Source organism: Sapajus apella, unplaced genomic scaffold (assembly GCF_009761245.1).
Source record: "Sapajus apella isolate SASKATOON/1434 unplaced genomic scaffold, GSC_monkey_1.0 scaffold23, whole genome shotgun sequence".
NCBI classification, from domain to species: domain Eukaryota; kingdom Metazoa; phylum Chordata; class Mammalia; order Primates; family Cebidae; genus Sapajus; species Sapajus apella.
The window spans coordinates 4306627-4324064 of NW_022436963.1; the positions used below are offsets into that span (position 1 = coordinate 4306627).

The window sequence follows — 17438 nt, forward strand, 5'->3', positions numbered from 1 at the left end:
CCAGAATCCCTATTTCGAGTTGTCCGTCTCCCCAAAGTCCAAGCACTTGGGGATGGGGCCATGGTCCAGGTGAGAGAGGACAGGAGAAGAATTGCAGGTCCGTGAGGAGGAGCCATTGGGCAGCAGCGCCGGCCACCCAGTGGCCAGCAGGCACGGGACTGAAAATGACCGACACGAAAGACACCCCCTGAACCAGGAAGTGAGGCCAGATGGCAGCTCTGAGGGTCTTCTCTACACACCCAGGTGTCGGCACCTGCTGGATTTGGCCTCCGTCAGGCCCGAGCTTGGTGCCTGCTGCCAGTCAGGTTGGCATAAGGGTTCAGGAGGCCTGAGGGAAACAGCTGCCCAGCCAGACACCAAGCACAGGCCACATCTGCCCCTCAGCCATCATTTCACTGGCTTGGAAACTCTGTCTTGTCAATTTTATTTTATTTTTTTTGAGATGCGGGTCTTGCTCTGTCAACTGGGCTGGAGCGCAGTGGCACGAACACAGCGCTCACTGCAGCCTTGAACTTCTGGGCCCAAGTGATCCTCCAGCCTCAGCCTCCCAAAGTGCTGGGATTACAGGCAAGTGCCACAGCACCTGGCTGATTTGGCAACTCTCTGTCATTGCTCTGTGGCTTCTGCCTCTTCCCACCATTAGACCACACCCCCCTCTGGGCTTCCGCTGCCCCATGGCATCTGCCTGCTGCCTTCTAGGTGTCGCTGCTCCAAACAACTCTCTGCACATCTCCCAGTCAGCACCAGAGCTCTCAGCTGAGGCCACTGCATACCCCATAAATTAGCTGTCCTGAACCCAGCCATCTTTGTCTACTCCATGCAGTAGTGGGCTGCCCAGTGGGAGGGTCACAGGGTGAGCTTGGCTCAGAGAAGCCATGGGTATGGTGGGCATGCAACAGCTGCCCTGAAGGGGCTAGGCTGGCGGGGTCCTGGTGTGGCTCAGGAGGTCCCAGCCCCCACTGAGAGAGCCCAGGTTCTGCCTCTAAAGCTCCTGTCATTCTGGAAGCTGGAGTCCAGCCTTACTACAGACTTTTAGGGCAATGATTCCCCAAAAGGCTGAGGGCAGCCCAGCCCCTGGCTGGCCCTGGAAACACAGAGGGAAATATGACATGGCCCAGCCCCCCAGGAGCTCTGGGCCCAGAGCGGGCAGGCAGACCTGAGCACACTGACCTCAACATAAGGTAAACGAAGCAGGCCCTCAGAGGGCTTGGGGCTTGGAGCAGGGATGTCCCATAGTCCTCTAGGGGTCGGCGGGGAAGGCTCCACAGGGAGAGGCACTGGGGCTGGCAGGAAGATGAAAGATGTAACATGTGCAGAAGGGGAGGCTGTGCCGGTGCAAGACAGTAAGCTCAGCAAAGCAAGCTGCGGCCAGATCACAGGGAGAGCTGGGCTGCAGGGACCGTTGTGTGTCCTTTCCCTGGGGCCCTGGGGAACATAGAAGGGTAGTGAGGGGCGCCACTGGTGGAGGTCCGAGCCTGCAGGTGACTCTAGTTTCATGCCCTGGCTGCCTTGAGAAGGGAGGGACTGAATCCAGGAGGACAGACAGAGGCTGTGCCAGTGGTGGGGACAGGAGGCAACAATGCTGAGGCGCCCTTTGCTCCAAATGCAACTCCACACCCCATCCCCATCACCCACACCAGGGAGTCCCAGGGCCCATTTGTTGGCACACAGCTTCTGCTTTTCCAGGGAACTCCTCCAAGTCCCCTGGTCCCTCAAGAATGAAGCCCCAACACTGTTGGCCAGACCCACTGGGCCCTCTTCAGACAGACACATCGAGGGACCCGTCTTTCCACCCATGCCCAGCCTCACGGAGGCCCTTCCTGCCTCCGCTCCTCCTACCCCCGCTGCGGGTCATTGACCCTGTTTGGAAAACACCAGACTTGCTCATATAAGGAGCGTGAGCCAGGCCTAGGTGCTCAGCGATGGCATCTGCGTGGTGGCCCTGTCTCATCTTGGCTCTGCTCTCCGGCTTGGCGGCCTCTGGCTTTCCGAGAAGCCCCTTCCGGCTGCTTGGGGTGAGTCTGCCCCCTCTTTGCCATCTGAGGCTTGGTGTGGAACGGGCAGAATGCAAAGGCACCATGCTGGGCAAGCCTCTGAGTGGGGTGAAGAGGAGGGAGAGGGCTGAGCGCTGAGCTGCTGGGAGCAGTGTAGATACTGGGAATACTGGGCTCCAGCTGAGGCCTATGCTAACCTGCTCTCTACCCCTGGGAAGGCTCTTAAAACTCTCTGGGCCTCAGTTTCCCCACCTGTCAAAAGAGCAACTCACCATGAACTTGCTTCACTGAGGGGCAATGAAGGTCGAAGTCTCAGATGAGTGTGGTCTCTACAAAACGCTGCATTGAGCCCTGTTGGGTGTGGCGGGGCAAGGGTGCTCTGGAAGGAGGCCTAAAGGGTCCTGGGACCAAGAAAAGACAGAATGGGAGACAGGATGAGGTGGGGTACGTGGGGTGTGAAGAGAGCCCTGGGGTGAGTTCCCCCTGCCCTGCACTTCTGGGTAACCTGGAGACCTGCCCCTCTCTGGACCTCAGTTTCTCCCTCTATTCAGAGTTCTTCCTACTCTGATAGGTGGCTCTGGGAGGGTCCTATGCTTGGGGGCACTCAGGTGTGTGTGGAGCAGGGTGCCACTGAACCCCTGGTCTCAGCCCAGAGCCTCCCAAGCCCTGTGACCTTGGCGCTGGCCTTGGCCTGATTCCTCTGTTTGTTTTTGTTTTTGCAGAAACGAAGCCTCCCGGAAGGGGTAAGAACTTTCACCGGGGGCGGGGCCGAGTGGGGTAGGGCAGGATGGAGTTGGTTGCCCAACTGCTGAAGGCGTGGAACTTAACAGCAGACCCCTCACAGCTAGCAAATAGTTTATGGTCCCCTGCCCTGGCAGCCCTCAATGGCGCAGGACTCCTGGGAAAGAGCGCCACAGAACCACGACCCCTCCAATCTCGCAGGATGTAGCCCAAGAGGGCCCCCCACAGGCATCCCTCCCTTCCACAGACACTTCCTGAGCACTTGCTGGTACCTGCCTCTGTGAAGCGGCTCTGCCACACACGAAGCATCTGAATATCCCTAGCGGGAGGGGCCGGGATACCTCCCTAGAGCCTCTCGCAGTCCATCACCCCTATTGGAAAGAGGGGGTCTGGAGATTTCCCTTGGCACAGGAAATCAGTTCCTCTTTGGGAGACAGAATTAGGCAATTACCTAAGGACCCGGGAGGCGGGCTGGGCTGTGAGCCTGAGGGCATGTGAGGTGTGGAGGATGAGCAGGAAGAGCCTGGGCAGGTGCTTCAGGGCCAGTGTCCGGGTGTGGCTGGAGCGCAGGATGACTGGGTGCGGGAGGGCAAGCTCTCGCTGGCCGCAGTGGTGTGCAAACAGAGCACAGAGCCAAGGAGGCAGGACAAGCATCCGATTAATGGTGGCCACCAGCACGTGGAGACTGGGGATGCCACCAAGGCTTCCAACATGGGAGACTGCGGGAGGATGAGGGTTGTGTGCCAGGCAGGAGCCTCAGAGCCTGCAAGGGAATTTGCAAGAGAGGTGGCTGGGTTGCAGACCTGGTTCTCCAGGGTCCCCGTCTGGCTGATTCCCCACCCATCTCCCCAAAGGTGACCGATGGTGTCGAGGTCTACAGTACCATAATCAACTCCAAGGTCACCTCCCGTTTTGCTCACAATGTTGTCACCACGAGAGCCGTCAACCGTGCAGACAAGGCCAAGGAGGTCTCCTTTGATGTGGAGCTGCCCAAGACAGCCTTCATCACTAACTTCACCTTGTGGGTACCGCCATGGCGCTGGCTCGGGGCTTGGGGTGGGGGTGTCTGACCCAGTGTGATCCTCTCCACCCCCAACTCTCTCTCCCTGCAGGACCATCGATGGCATTACCTACCCTGGGAATGTCAAGGAGAAGGAAGCTGCCAAGAAGCAGTACGAAAAGGCCGTGTCCCAGGGCAAGACTGCCGGCTTGGTCAAGTGAGCGCAGACTCCCAGGCCTTGGGGAGAACGTCTGGGATTCCAGGGCCTTCGGGGCTATAAATGACAACAGCTATTATTATCGTTATAGAAAATGTGCCCATAATTTTGCCATTATCCCATGTCATGGCTGAGGCAAGCAAGGCTCTGGATGGCCAGGGACCTCCCTTGCCAAAGGACTGGGCCTAGGGCCGAGGGTGGAGGAAGGGTGAGCTCCTGCAGTCTTTGAGGGAGTTGCCATCTTGCACCCTGTTCAGGGCCTCTGGGAGGAAGCTGGAGAAGTTCACAGTCTCGGTCAACGTGGCTGCAGGCAGCAACGTCACCTTTGAGCTGACCTACGAGGAACTGCTGAAGAGGCACAAGGGCAAGTATGAGATGTACCTCAAGATCCAGCCCAAGCAACTGGTCAAACACTTCGAGGTAATCCACCGCCCCTGCAGCCCTGGGGGGACGGCAGCGCGGTGCAGGGACCGGCCCATGGGGCAGACTCAGATGGGGGTCAAAGACGCAAAAGATCTGCCCCACTGCATCCCCCACCCTTGGCTGGGAAGGCTGGAGGAATTACAGTGGTTCTGGCCACAGCATCTGGGGCCGAGGGGAAGAGGCTGGGACTGGGACAGACTTGGCAGAGGCAGATTCGGTGCTGGGCCCTCGAGGGTAACACCAGCAAGTGTCTCTGTAAGGCTTGTAACTGGGCACATGGGCATTTTTCCAACCTCAAAGCTGAAAGTCAAAGGAAAAGCGTCAGTGGTAGAATTTCAGGCACATATGGTAGGCGGTGGTAATACCTCGGCATCAGCATGCTCTTCTCCAAGCCCCTGTGGTCACTTTCCTGGTGGGAGACGCCAGACTTGGCCCTCAGCACTGTCATAGAGGGTCCCTGCATCACCACAGACCCATCTTGTTCCCATTGGCCTTGTTCTGGGAGCTGGCCTCTGCAGGCACTGTGTGACATCTTACTTTGGCCATTTCAGATCGAGGCAGACATCTTTGAGCCTCAGGGAATCAGCATGCTGGACGCAGAGGCCTCATTCATCACCAACGACCTCCTTGGAAGCGCCCTCACCAAGTCCTTCTCGGGGAAAAAGGTGGTGTCGATGCCTCTCAGACCTGGTGGGGCAGGGGACAGGAACACTGACCCCAGCAGGACAAGCCTGCAGCCCAGGGCTTAGCAGTTGGAGTAGGGGGGATCAATCTACAACCATCACCTTCCTCCTCGCCCACTGGGGTTGGGAATGCGGATGCTGAGGGCAGGGGCCACTGACAACGACCTGCCAGAGAAGCCATTTACAAAGCCTGGTCCCCTTCGTCCTTGGGAAATGGATATCTTCCCTGTTTTACAGGTCAGGAGGCTGAGGCCCAACAGAGTCATTTAGATCTACTGACTCCACAGTGAGGAATGAAAGATTAAAGAGAACTCCATTCTTGGTGCTGGGTGGTTGGTTCCAGTCCCCAAGGCCCCCAGCTGTTCCAGGGGCCTTACTGGCGGTGGACAGTGGGTGAATAAATGTTTATACAAACAACAAACCAGTCTCCAGGGCTTCCGGGGCAAGGCCTGAGAGGCACACCCTCAGAGGACTGCTGGCTTCTGCAGGGCCAAGAGCTGCCCAGGGCCCCTCTTCCTCCCCGTTCTCCTCCTTTCTCCCTCCCCTCCTCTTGGCACCCACGCACCAACATTCTGACCACCTGCCAGAAATTCCTTTCAATGGTGCAAAACTCCCTTCCCTAAAGTGGCTTCTCAGTGCTGAGCTCCAAGATAGGCTGGGCTAAGGGGTGTGAGGCCAAGAAAAAGGGAGCTGGAAGCTGAATCAGACAAGGCCCCTGCCTTGCCAGGAGCCCTGATCTCCAAGGGGAAGAGTGGCACTTGGAAGGGCCGGAGTGTGAGTCAGTCCTGGGAGCTGCAGAGCACATAGGCAGGCAGGGCTGCCCGGGCCTCCAGCTCTTGCTAGCCTCTGCCCCACTAAGGGCTCCTCCCTGTGAGGCTGCCCTCTGCTCCCTGGGGCTGAGGTCTGCGGGTGGGCAGGCCCTGGCCGAGCTGAGCAAGGTCTTTCATCTCCGTCCCTCAGGGCCATGTGTCCTTCAAGCCCAGCTTAGACCAACAGCGTTCATGCCCAACCTGTACAGACTCCCTCCTCAACGGAGATTTCACCATCACCTACGACGTGAACAGAGAATCTCCGGGCAACGTGCAGGTACCTGGACTGGCCGGTTCACCATCATGGTGGGGCCAGGGCTGGTGGGGGAGGGGCTGCAGCTGCATCTAGTGCCATCACCCTGGGCCCTCAGCCCAAGGCTGTTTTCCTACAGGACATGGGACAGCTGATGGCCCAGAGCCCGGTGCAGCACCCCCTAGAGGGTGGGATAGGAGTGTCTTTTTCTTGGGCTGGTAAATGTCTGGCTTCTACCTGTAAGAACAGTCACTGTGGTTGCTAAAAGGACCCTGGCCCTCTCTCCTCTCTCCAGATAGTCAATGGCTACTTCGTGCACTTCTTCGCACCTCAAGGCCTTCCAGTGGTGCCTAAGAGCGTGGCCTTCGTGATTGACGTCAGCGGCTCCATGGCTGGTCGGAAATTAGAGCAGGTGCTCAGCGCCAGTGGCATGGCCAGGACTCGGGGGAGTGAGGGGTAGAGGAGACTTTTTTTTAAGTGGAAAAAGCTGATACTTGTGGTGAATGAGGAGAAAGGGGACAGGATAAGAGAAGGCTCACGGCCTCTGCCCTCGTCTGTGGCAAGCCTCAGGCAGGGCTCGCTGGTGCAGATGGCAGGGCTGCATCACCTGCCGAACTGAGAAGGGCCGTCACTCTCTGCCGCAGCTTCTCCCAACTCTTTGTCTCTCTCTCTCCACCAGACAAAGGAAGCCCTTCTCAGAATCCTGGAAGACATGAAAGAGGAAGACTATCTGAATTTCATCCTGTTCAGTGGAGATGTGTCCACATGGAAAGAGCACTTAGTCCAAGCCACGCCTGAGAACCTCCAGGAGGCCAAGACGTTTGTGAAGAGCATTGATGATCGAGGAAGTAAGAGCAGAGGCGGAGCCCACGCGCCTCCTAGCGGCTCCTCCCTCTGTCCCTGAGCAGCCTGTATCCCCGTCTCAGGGCAGGGACCCTGCAGATCTGAGCTGGGGTAGAGATGGGAGTGGATGGTCCTCAGGCTTAGAGACAGGATACCAGCTGTCCTCTCTGTGGTCCAGAGAAACTCATTCTTTCTGTTTCTAATCCATGATCCTGGTATCCCACAAGTCCCCAGCGAGATAAGGCCACAGAGAACCCGTCTTCTTGGCCCCATATTATATGGAAAATGACACAATGTCTACACTGCTCCCCTCATCCCAGCAAGAGGGGCTGGGAGTCCATCCAACTCTTTGCCAAAGGGCTTTTACAATTGCAGTGCGCTTTTAGTCTTCTGGAAACCCTTTCATCCCCATCTGAAAGTGTGAGTTTTTGTTTTTTTTTAGATGGAGTCTAACTCTGTAGCCCAGGTTGGAGTGCAGTGGCCCAATCTCAGCTAACTGCAACCTCTGTCTCCCGGGTTCAAGTGATTCTTCTGCCTCAGCCTCCCAAGTAGCTGGGACTACGGGTGCTTACTACCATTTTTGTATTTTTTTATACAAAAATGGTATAAACATGGTGATGGGGTTTCACCATGTTGGCCAGGATGGTCTTGAACTCCAGACCTTGTGATCCACCCGCCTCAGCCTCCCAAAGTGCTGGGATTACAGACATGAGCCACCGCGCCCAGTCAAGTTGTTTGTTCATGTGCTGGTTCATTCATTATTTGCTGAGTACCACCATGGGCTGCCAGATAGAGTCTTTGGGCACATGAGTGGGGCTGGCTGTCCCAGTTCCTGTGCTCCAGCCTCTCTGCACACGGGCACCCTGAGGACACCTTCCCACAGTGCTGTCTGTCTGTGTCCCAGTGACCAACATCAACGATGGGCTGCTGAGGGGCATCAGTATGCTGAACAAGGCCCGAGAGGAGCACAGGGTCCCGGAGAGGAGCACCTCCATCGTCATCATGCTGACCGACGGGGATGCCAATGTTGGTGAGGAGCGTGGGTGTAGCTCTGGGCCAGGGCTGGAGTGTCTGGCTGCTGATCCCGGCTCTGTAGCTGGCTCATTGAAAACCTGGGGCAGCTCTTCCCAGGGTTCCCTGTGGTCTGGGAGCCCCTCGAGGGCAGGGTCCTGCCTCCCTCTGCCAGGGTTCTCCACCATCTGCCCCACAAGGGCTCATGGTTGTGATTCTACCAGCTCTGCACGTGCAGGAGTCAGGTCTCCCCAGATAGAGCTGGTCTAGATTGGCCCCGAGGCTGGGGCTGGAATGTGAATACCCCCTTCTCCAACAGGTGAGAGCAGACCCGAAAAAATTCAAGAGAATGTGCGGAATGCCATCGGGGGCAAGTTCCCCTTGTATAACCTGGGTTTTGGCAACAATCTGAATTACAACTTCCTGGAGAACATGGCCCTGGAGAACCAAGGGTTTGCCCGGCGCATTTATGAGGACTCTGATGCCGACTTGCAGCTGCAGGTATGCCTTATCTTGCACACTTCTGACATAAGGCGTTCACTACCTCCTAAGACAGCTGCTGCATATGGTGACTGTTTTAGTTATGAGGAAGAGCTTCCTCTTGGGTCAAAATCCTCCCCTATCTCTTACCCATCAATAAAGACTCTGATCTTGTCCTTGGGCTGCACAACCGGCCTGCTTCTTCAGTAGGATTATCATAGCAAACACAGGACGTGTGGTTAAATATGAGTTTCTGATAAAGACTGCATTTTTGTAGCATAAGTATGCCTCGAATATTGCAGAGGACATTGTGTTGGTGTCCTGCGGCTGCTGTAACAAGTACGTCCCAGACGCATGTGGCAGCGGGTTGGTTCCTTCTAAGCGCTAGGAGAGAAGACCTGTTCTGGCCTCTTTCCTTTCCTCCGTGGCTTCTCAGTGGCTGTCTGCTCCCTGTGTCTGCACATGTCTTCCCTCTGTAGGTCTGTGTCCAATTCCCCTTTTACAAGGACGTCAGTCCTATTGGATTAGGGCCAACACTAATGACCTTATTTTGGAGGCCCTATCTTCAAAAAAGGCTGAACTTTAGGAGCACACTATCCAACCCATCACACACATACCTGTACTAAAGAAGTATTCATTGTTTATCTGACACTCAGTTTGCTGCATGTCCTGTCTTTGTATTTGCTGAATCTGGCAATTCTGTTCCTTCTCTAGGCAGGTAACGGCATCTCCACCTCTGCAGGGCAACCACCCCATCCCTTCCCTCCTCTGTCTCTGGATCTCTGCACTCCTGTCCCTGTCACCTTCTCATCTGCCTCTCCTTTCTTCCTTCTCTCCTTCCTGCTTTCATTCCAACATACATTCCTTAAATACTTCCTTTGTGCCAAGAACTCTGTCCTTTCATATTTCTTTTTTTAAATAGGCAAACACTTCTGAAACTGCCCTTTCTTTCTAGTCTTCCTCATGTCTAGCTGGGAGCAGGGGGTGGGTGAGGCCCCCACAGACTGAAGGATGCAGTCAGGGACAGGCAGGGTGACCATGAGGAGCCAGGACAGCCCAGCTCTGGGACACAGATGGCCAGCTGCAGCATTGTGGGAGCCTGCCCAGGGGCCTGGGATGACCGGCCCCATCCGAACTTCAGGGCTTCTATGAGGAGGTGGCCAACCCACTGCTGACGGGTGTGGAGGTGGACTACCCCGAGAACGCCATCCTGGACCTCACCCAGAACACTTACCAGCACTTCTACGATGGCTCTGAGATCGTGGTGGCCGGGCGCCTGGTGGACGAAGACATGAACAGCTTTAAGGCAGATGTGAAGGGCCATGGGGTGAGTGGGGCCGGGGCCTGGAAGTGTCCTGGTGATGGGTTATCAGCAGTGGCAGAGCTCTGGCCTCTTGAGGGTCCAGGAGTGACGGCCCCTGAACCTGGCCCACCCAGGCCTCTAGCCCCTTGCCTCCTTCCATCCCCACCCCAGGCCACCAACGACCTGACCTTCACAGAGGAGGTGGACATGAAGGAGATGGAGAAGGCCCTGCAGGAGCGGGACTACATCTTCGGGGATTACATCGAGCGACTCTGGGCCTACCTCACCATCGAGCAGCTGCTGGAGAAGCGGTGAGCAGGGCCCAGCCCCCACCTGTGCCCACCTCAGCTGTGCTCCGATAGAGCCCAAGAGGAAGACCCGGCCACACACAGGAAGGGCACCCCCGCACGCAGGCCCAGCGGCCCTGCCCTCTTCTTGGCCCAGCCAAGGATCTGTCTGCAGAGCCGTCTGTAAGGAACCCAGGCCGCCACTCCTCATCCTGTTGTCCCCAAGGCCCAAGCGGGCAAGCCCGGTGGCCAGCAGCCTAGGAGTGCCTCAGGGCGGGGGGGCTCAGCATCCTGCTCCCCACACCAGGCGCGGCCCAGGGCTGGTGAAGCTGAGTGGAACAGAAGGCTGGGGTCCCAGCCCTCAGCGCCCACAGGGCAGAGCTGAGCCCACTGAGAGGGTCAGTGTTCATGTGGGTGGGATTAGCCTGTGAAGCCTCTAGTATACAACCTGGCACAGGCTGAGCTCTCCACATGTGGACACCATTGTGAGTGGCTACCGTAGCCGCTAATTTACTTATTTATTTTTGAGAGGGGGGGTCTCCCTCTGTCGCCCAGGCTGGAGTGCAATGGTGCGATCCTGGCTCACTGCAAGCTCCACCTCCTGGGTTCAAGCGATTCTCCTGCCTCAGCCTCCTGAGTAGCTGGGATTACAGGCATGAGCCACCACGCCTGGCCGACCGCTATGTTTTATAGGTGGGGAAACCAAGGCCCAGCAAGGAAACAGGGCTTGTCCACATGCCCCAGGGAGCTGTGAGCCAGTCTTCTCTGAGCCCAACTGGGCTCTACCCTGGGGGACCCACAATGGGGAAAGTGGAGCGGAGATCCCCAGCTGTGTCCAGCACTCCTGGCCTGGTTCTGGAGCCAGCGCAAGGGGGAGGAGAGCAGGGCGCTGCTCTCTGTGTCGCCCTCCTGAATGGCCCCTCCTCACAGCAAGAAGGCCCATGGCGAGGAGAAGGAGAACCTCACGGCCCAGGCCCTGGACCTGTCCCTCAAGTATCACTTTGTGACTCCACTGACCTCCATGGTGGTGACCAAGCCTGAGGACAATGAGGATGAGCCGGCCATCGCTGACAAGCCTGGGGAAGGTGGGGATAGGGATGGAGGCTGCAACCTGGAGGCCTCCCTCTAGGACCCTGCGCTGGGCACCCTCCCTGGGTGTCCAGTGGAGGAGTGGGCTGGGCTGGAGAGACCCAGATCTGCCGAAGGGGGACTGGGGAAAGCGGGGTGGAGCATGAAACAGTCAGCATGGACAGTGGGGTGGGGGGTGAATAGGAGCCTCTGTACCTCTAAAGGGATGTGAGTAAAGGGGGCACACTGCCCAGGGACATTTCAAGGAAAAGGGCTGAGGCTACAGCATGGAGGGGCTTAGTTAGACAAGAAGAAGCACTTCCAACATGAAAGTCAGGCCTGGAGCACACTACTAGGCGCCTGGAGATTGTTAGGGGAAGAGTCCCTGAGAGCTGGAGGCTGGGACCCCTCAACCAGACCCCAGACTGCCCTACTCAATAGGAGGTCCCAAATGCCCACTGCCACTGGGCACAGGGTCTGTGTGTGGTGGGGGAGGGATGGCATTGGGAGACACGGGAGGCAAATTGCTGGGCCCAGCCAGCCCAGGCCTCTGGCTTCCAGGAACTCCTAGTTCCAGGGGACACCCAATGGGGGAACAGCTGGCTGCTGGGAGGCCCAAGACCTGGGGCTGCTTGGCCAAGCAGCCAGCTCGTCCCTGCTCACCAGTGCTCTTTGGCTTCTAATGCATTTCTCCTCTTCCTTCCTCGCTGCACCTGCATATGCAGAAGGTAAGCTTTAGCCAGCTACCAGGTGGGGATTATGGAAAGGAGACAAGAGAGAATTGAGGAGGCCTTTCCAAGCAAGATAGGACCCCCAGCCACAGGGGCACAGTTGGGACACCTAGACTGAGGCCCAGCCCTATTTCCAAATCATGACTCTGCCCCTCTCTGAGCCTGAGGATCCCTGTAAGTTAATTGGGGGTGGCTTCCCCTGCCCAAGGAGAGACAATCAGTATAACAGTATTTGTGACCTGCAAAAATGAGCCAGTTAGCATGTCAGCCACTTATACTCCATTGATCCCATAGCAATCCTCCAAGAGGGTCCTTTTGTGATCGGGGAAATTGAGGCACAGGGGGTTAATTTGCTCAGTCTATTTGCTCACAGACTCAGCAGACAGCCAAGCTGGCACTTAGGCCAAGGCAGTCTGGCCCCAATGCCTATGCTGGGGATTGCTGGGGATCACAGTCCTCTGCGCCTCTCTCACACAAAATTGGAACCTCACAGACTCCCTGTCTCTAGGCAGGGCCCCCCAACCCCTACTGGCCTGGCCTGTCCCACTTCCATCTATAAGGGGGGCATGTTTGGACATGTACCAGTGTGTGTGCGTACACGTGTGTGTGTGTGCAAGTGTGGGAAGTAACAGACAGCGGTGAGTCTTACTCATCCCAACTAGGGGGTAGGGAGCTCAGGGGTGGGGCAGGTGTATGCTGTGAGCATTACTCAAGAGAGAGAAGCTGATGACTTAACGGCTTGTATTTCAGCCACATTAAAATGCCCTGCCCCAGCATGGGAACCACACTCCCCTTGCCACTAGTCCCATAAAGGACTTCCCTGGATGTGCCCCATTTCTAAAGCCTAAGCTTTGGGGTCACATCTCCACCTCTATCTGCCAGTGTTGGGGTCCCTCTGGGGTGCAGCAGCACTAAGACAGGCAGAAGGCACGGGGCTGGGGGAGAGGGAACCCCTAGATCCTGCTCATGGCTGCCCTTTGGCTTCTTTTAAGCCACACCGGTGAGCCCCGCCATGACCTACCTGAGTGAGTACATGCTGGCCGCTGCTCCTCCGTCCTCTGCCCAGAGCCTGCCCCTGCCATGTGCCCCTCCGAGGTGGCTACTCACTCAGCTCTCCAGGACAGGCAGATGGACAATATGGACAATGTGTCCTGAGGAGACTGAGGGGTGGGAGGGCAATGGCATTAGGGAGAGGGAAGGCAAGGGGCACGAGCTGAACTCCGGTGCGGGCTGGGCACCTCCCTGAGCTTGCTTAGCTCAGCTCCTCCTCCCTTTGCCTCCACAGCCAGCTACCAGCCTCCTCAAAACCCCTACTACTATGGTGAGTCCCCAGCTGCTCCCAGGAAAGGCTCAGGACCCTGGGCATGTGCTCCTGCCTCTCTTGGAGTCCAGCCCACAGAGGCCAGGAGGCTGGGGGAGGCTCCAGGTATGGTGAGAGGCCCCGGGAGCCAGCCCCTTCTCTAATGTGTCACCAGTGGATGGGGACCCCCACTTCATCATCCAAGTTCCGGAGAAAGACGACACCCTCTGCTTCAACATCGACGAAGACCCAGGCACAGTGCTGCGCCTTATTCAGGACCCTGTCACAGGTGAGGCTTGTGGGCTGGGGCCGGGGCCAAGGGGCTCTTTCTGGGAGGGCTTGGGACCCCCAAGTGGGCACATGGATCAGGTTCTCACTCTGCCCAGTAAGGAATCATCTTCACATGCAGAGAAACCCCTGGGGGAGGCGAGTGCCCAGGTCCACAGGCTCGCTGAGCCCCCACACGCCAGTGCTCTTGGGAGGTGATTAGAGTGAATGAGCTGCCTGGGTCTGGGGTAGGGCCCAGCCTATGTCTGGGGAGAGTTTTTCCCTGAAGAACACTCCCTGGCTCAGGCAAGAGGCAGAGCCACAGTGTCCCAGCGTGATCCAAACCTAGCATGTCTAGGAAGGAACAGGCTTGGGCTCTGAAGTCCTGGTCTCTCTCGTTGCCCCCACTCTGCTGCCCCTCACTCAGCCTAGTTGAAGGGGAAGGCACACCCCTAAAGGCAATCTGGATTCAGAAGTTCTCGCTGGTCTCTCTCCCTGCCCCATCCCTCTGGCAGGCCTCACAGTTAATGGACAGATTGTTGGTGACAAGAGAGGCAGCCCTGACTCCAAGACCAGAAAGACTTACTTTGGAAAACTGGGCATTGCCAATGCTCAGATGGACATCCAGGTGGAGGTGACGACGGAGAAGATCACCCTATGGAACAGGGCCGTGCCGAATACTTTCAGCTGGCTGGACACAGTCACAGTCATGCAGGATGGGTAAGGTTCCCACAAGGTCTCCAAGGTGGCCTACAGGCTAAGGGTCTAAGGAGGCTCTAGAGGGATTTGAACAAATCCCAGGACAGGAGATCCATGGGGCTCACAGGAAAGATCAGAGGCCCCCGAATCCAGTCTCCTGCCACAGGGGAGGGTGACTACAGTGGCCACCAACCAAACCCAGGGGCCCATCGGAGCCAGAATTGGTAGCTGGGCAGTTGGGCTGGTTGGGTGAAGGCGTCAGGTGATAATGGCCCCCATTTGCCTCTTCTGTGGCTGCTCGTCTTCCTAGCTCTCCTGTTTTCAGATCCCCCAGAGCCTCCCACTGAGGCTCAGGAAGGGTGTGGAGCCTGCCCAATGTCATGGAGGAAGTCAGTGGATGAGCCAGGGCTGGACTGCAGGCCTCCAGACTCACAGGCCAGCCCTCTCTTTCCCACTTATTGCTACTCACAGGAGGCAGACAGTGGGCATGAGGCATCCTCTTTCCAATGCCCCTGAGATAGTTTCAGGAGTCTGTGGGCCCTCGGATGCCATGTACAGGGGAGGCTCCACCAAGATGCCCTTGAGTCTGATGCCCAGTGTCACAGCTCCTGGGCCCCACAGCACCTTTCTGGCCTCCTCTCGTAGGCTGTCTGTGATGATCAACAAGAAGAAGAACATGGTGGTCTCCTTTGGAGATGGGGTTACCTTTGTGGTCGTCCTACACCAGGTGTGGAAGAAACATCCAGTCCACCGTGACTTTCTAGGCTTCTACGTGGTGGACAGTCACCGGATGTCAGCGCAGACGCATGGGCTGCTGGGTATGAAATGTTCAGACTGCAGGCTGTTCAGGACTGAGAGCAGCATGGGAAAGACATACACAAGGCCTTCCTAGCCACCCTGTACCCAGCTCACAACGCCCCATTCAGCCTTTGCATAAACCCTGAAAGGCCAGTGCCACATGACCGGTAGCAATGGCGAGGTACTGACAGTGTGAATATTTTTGTTCCAGGGCAATTCTTCCAACCTTTTGACTTTAAAGTGTCTGACATTCGCCCAGGCTCTGACCCCACAAAGTCAGATGCCACACTGGTGGTGAAGAACCATCAGCTGACTGTCACCAGGTGAGGAGACTTCTCCAACACCCTCACCTGCTCAGCAACGAGAGGAGGAAGGAGTTCTCTCTGCCCAGGCACATTAGCCTGGTGGGCTTTTGTCTTTTGTGGGGTACTCTTGTTTCCCTTTGAGGTCTTGGCCCCCCCCACCAGACTCTTCCTAATCATGAAAAAGCCCAAACTTGGCTTCCTAGAAAGAGAAATCATGTGACTTGATTCTTGACCAAACAATTCTGGGCTGTTAGAACTGCCAACTTCCCACCCTTTTTCGACCTCAGGTCCACGAGCCTAGCAGCCGTCTTACCCACCCCGTGTATTGCAGCAACTCTCTTCTTTCTCCAGGGGCTCCCAGAAAGACTACAGAAAGGATGCCAGCGTTGGCAAGAAGGTTGTCTGCTGGTTCGTCCATAACAACGGGCAAGGGCTGATTGATGGTGTACACACCGACTACGTCATCCCCAGCCTGTTTTGAGTAGACACGCCAGCTCCTGTTGGGATGGCTGGCCCAGCTTTTGTGGCATCTGGAACACAGGCACAGAGAGGGGCCTGTGGGAGGGGCTGGGAAAATAAAGCCCAAGGTGGAGACCAGACAGTTGCCAGCCTCTACATGCCTTCATGAGCCTCTTCTCCAGGGAACAGGCAGTTGGGACGCACAGCAGCTCAAACGAGGGGATGGCTAGCAGGAAGGCAACTTTCTTAGGCCTCTCAACTGACACGGCTGAGAGACAGTTGGTTGGACTGGAACTTTAGGGAATGAAATGTATGACAGCTTGGGGGAAAAATAAAGAACTAACTCTGAAGGAAAGGGGCTCTGAGAAGTCAGGAAGGGATGAATGCATTTCAGTATCCAGGAAAGGCATAAGATAAATAAATGGTCCTGGCTCAGGAGCTCCAATCAGGATCTTTAGAAGTAGATAATACTCCAGGGCAGACTCAGCCCACATCTAAATGGGGATGTCAGCCACCCTTCCATCTATCCATCCCTCTACCCACCATTCACCATCCATCCATCCATTCACCCACCCATCCAATCACCATTCAACCATCTGTTCACCCACACATCCACTCATCTGTCTATCTCTCCACCATGCATGCATCCACCCATCAACCTCTCCATCCATCCCTCCTACCATCTGTCCATTCATCCATTCATCCCTCAGTTACCTATTCATTATCCAACTACGCATCCTTCCACCCATCCATCCTACCATCTGTCCATCTCTCCATCTGTCCATCCATCCATCCATCAATCCACCCATCAGTTCACCCACCCATCCACCCACATACCCATTCATCAATTCAGCAGATAAGCACAATACCCTGGGCCAGGATCTGGGGGCACAATTGAGTAATCCAGCTCCTATTTTCATGAGTGCTCAAGTTTGTCTTCAGCTAAGCCAGGCATCTTTGGGATCCTCAGATGACCACTTGATGTATCCTCCCAATGAGTCTGGGGTGGGACAGAGGGTCAGAGAGAGGTTCCTGGAGAAAGGGCTCTGAGAGATTTCCAGTCTGAACAACGCTCTCCCACCTGGACAACTGCAACTGCCCCTTCCTGAGTCTCACTGCCTCCCCTACTGCTTCCCATAGAGAGCTTTTCACAGAGCAGATGTGATCACCACTCGCTGCCTAAATCCCTACAAATGATATCTTCCATCCTTTGCTCTTGGAACCATGACAAAAGTCCTTCCTATGGCCTCTCCAGCTTCCCCGCATACACCAGGTGTTTTCCTTACCTTCTGGGTTCCAGACACACAGGCTGCTCTCGGCTGTGCAAACATAACCCCTCTTGCCCACATCCTTTGCCTCTGCTGTTCTCTCTGGCTGGGAGCAGGGAGGAGGTAAGGGCATGCTGGGCAGGGAGCACCCTGTTGGAGGACACAGTGAGTGGCTTTGCCTGATGTCAGAGCATGGGGCACAATAAGGCTGGAGGAGGCTGGAATCAGACTGGGGAGAGCCATAAATGTTAGTGGGGCATGGCATGTGGCCTTGGGTTGTCCTGCCTCCCAGTGCAGGGGCCCCTGGAGAGAGGACTAGAGGCCATGAAGGGTGGCCCAGGGGGAAATGTGTGTCATCAGAGGAGCCCCCAGGTGGCTACAGGATGCTAATGGCAGACCGGTGCCTGTTGCTGCTCTAGGGAGAGGGCCACATAGACATGGCTGCCATCTTGAAGGCCTCCTCATAGCCCCAGGGTGAATGTGGCAGCGGGCCAGGGCC

At 56.5% G+C, this 17438-nt stretch overlaps 1 protein-coding gene and 1 long non-coding RNA gene across 5 annotated transcripts; one reads left to right on the forward strand and one right to left on the reverse strand.

The window, feature by feature from the left end:
• The first annotated feature begins 1375 nt into the window (after window positions 1-1375).
• ITIH3 (inter-alpha-trypsin inhibitor heavy chain 3) lies at window positions 1376-15811 on the forward strand. Of its 4 annotated transcripts, none has more exons than XM_032290171.1 (22): window positions 1376-2015; window positions 2717-2737; window positions 3590-3756; window positions 3848-3952; window positions 4210-4372; window positions 4927-5040; window positions 6019-6144; window positions 6416-6532; window positions 6800-6968; window positions 7868-7993; window positions 8294-8475; window positions 9596-9781; window positions 9929-10068; window positions 10975-11129; window positions 11832-11840; window positions 12836-12868; window positions 13129-13164; window positions 13319-13432; window positions 13926-14130; window positions 14755-14927; window positions 15119-15230; window positions 15564-15811. In XM_032290171.1, exons 1-22 carry the CDS (start codon window positions 1923-1925, stop codon window positions 15691-15693), a joined length of 2676 nt encoding a protein of 891 aa, XP_032146062.1. In that variant the 5' UTR covers window positions 1376-1922; the 3' UTR covers window positions 15694-15811. The 4 variants fall into 4 exon arrangements, with proteins under 4 accessions (XP_032146062.1, XP_032146063.1, XP_032146064.1 ...); XM_032290172.1 differs by lacking the exon at window positions 11832-11840 and adding an exon at window positions 12762-12770; XM_032290173.1 differs by lacking the exon at window positions 11832-11840.
• Window positions 11052-14755, reverse strand: LOC116559404. The gene is made up of 2 exons (XR_004272444.1): window positions 14579-14755; window positions 11052-14477 (listed from the first exon to the last, which is right to left on the reverse strand). It is a non-coding gene; the product is annotated as an uncharacterized LOC116559404 (long non-coding RNA).
• Window positions 15812-17438: the final 1627 nt, after the last annotated feature.

Excerpts from the sequence above, each read along its gene's own strand:
- ITIH3 (XM_032290171.1), top strand. The coding sequence starts at position 1,923 with ATGGCATCTGCGTGGTGGCCCTGTCTCATCTTGGCTCTGCTCTCCGGC. Across the intron at positions 3,953-4,209 it reads AAGACTGCCGGCTTGGTCAA|GGCCTCTGGGAGGAAGCTGG; the intron begins GTGAGCGCAGAC and ends CACCCTGTTCAG. Across the intron at positions 14,928-15,118 it reads GCAGACGCATGGGCTGCTGG|GGCAATTCTTCCAACCTTTT; the intron begins GTATGAAATGTT and ends TTTTTGTTCCAG.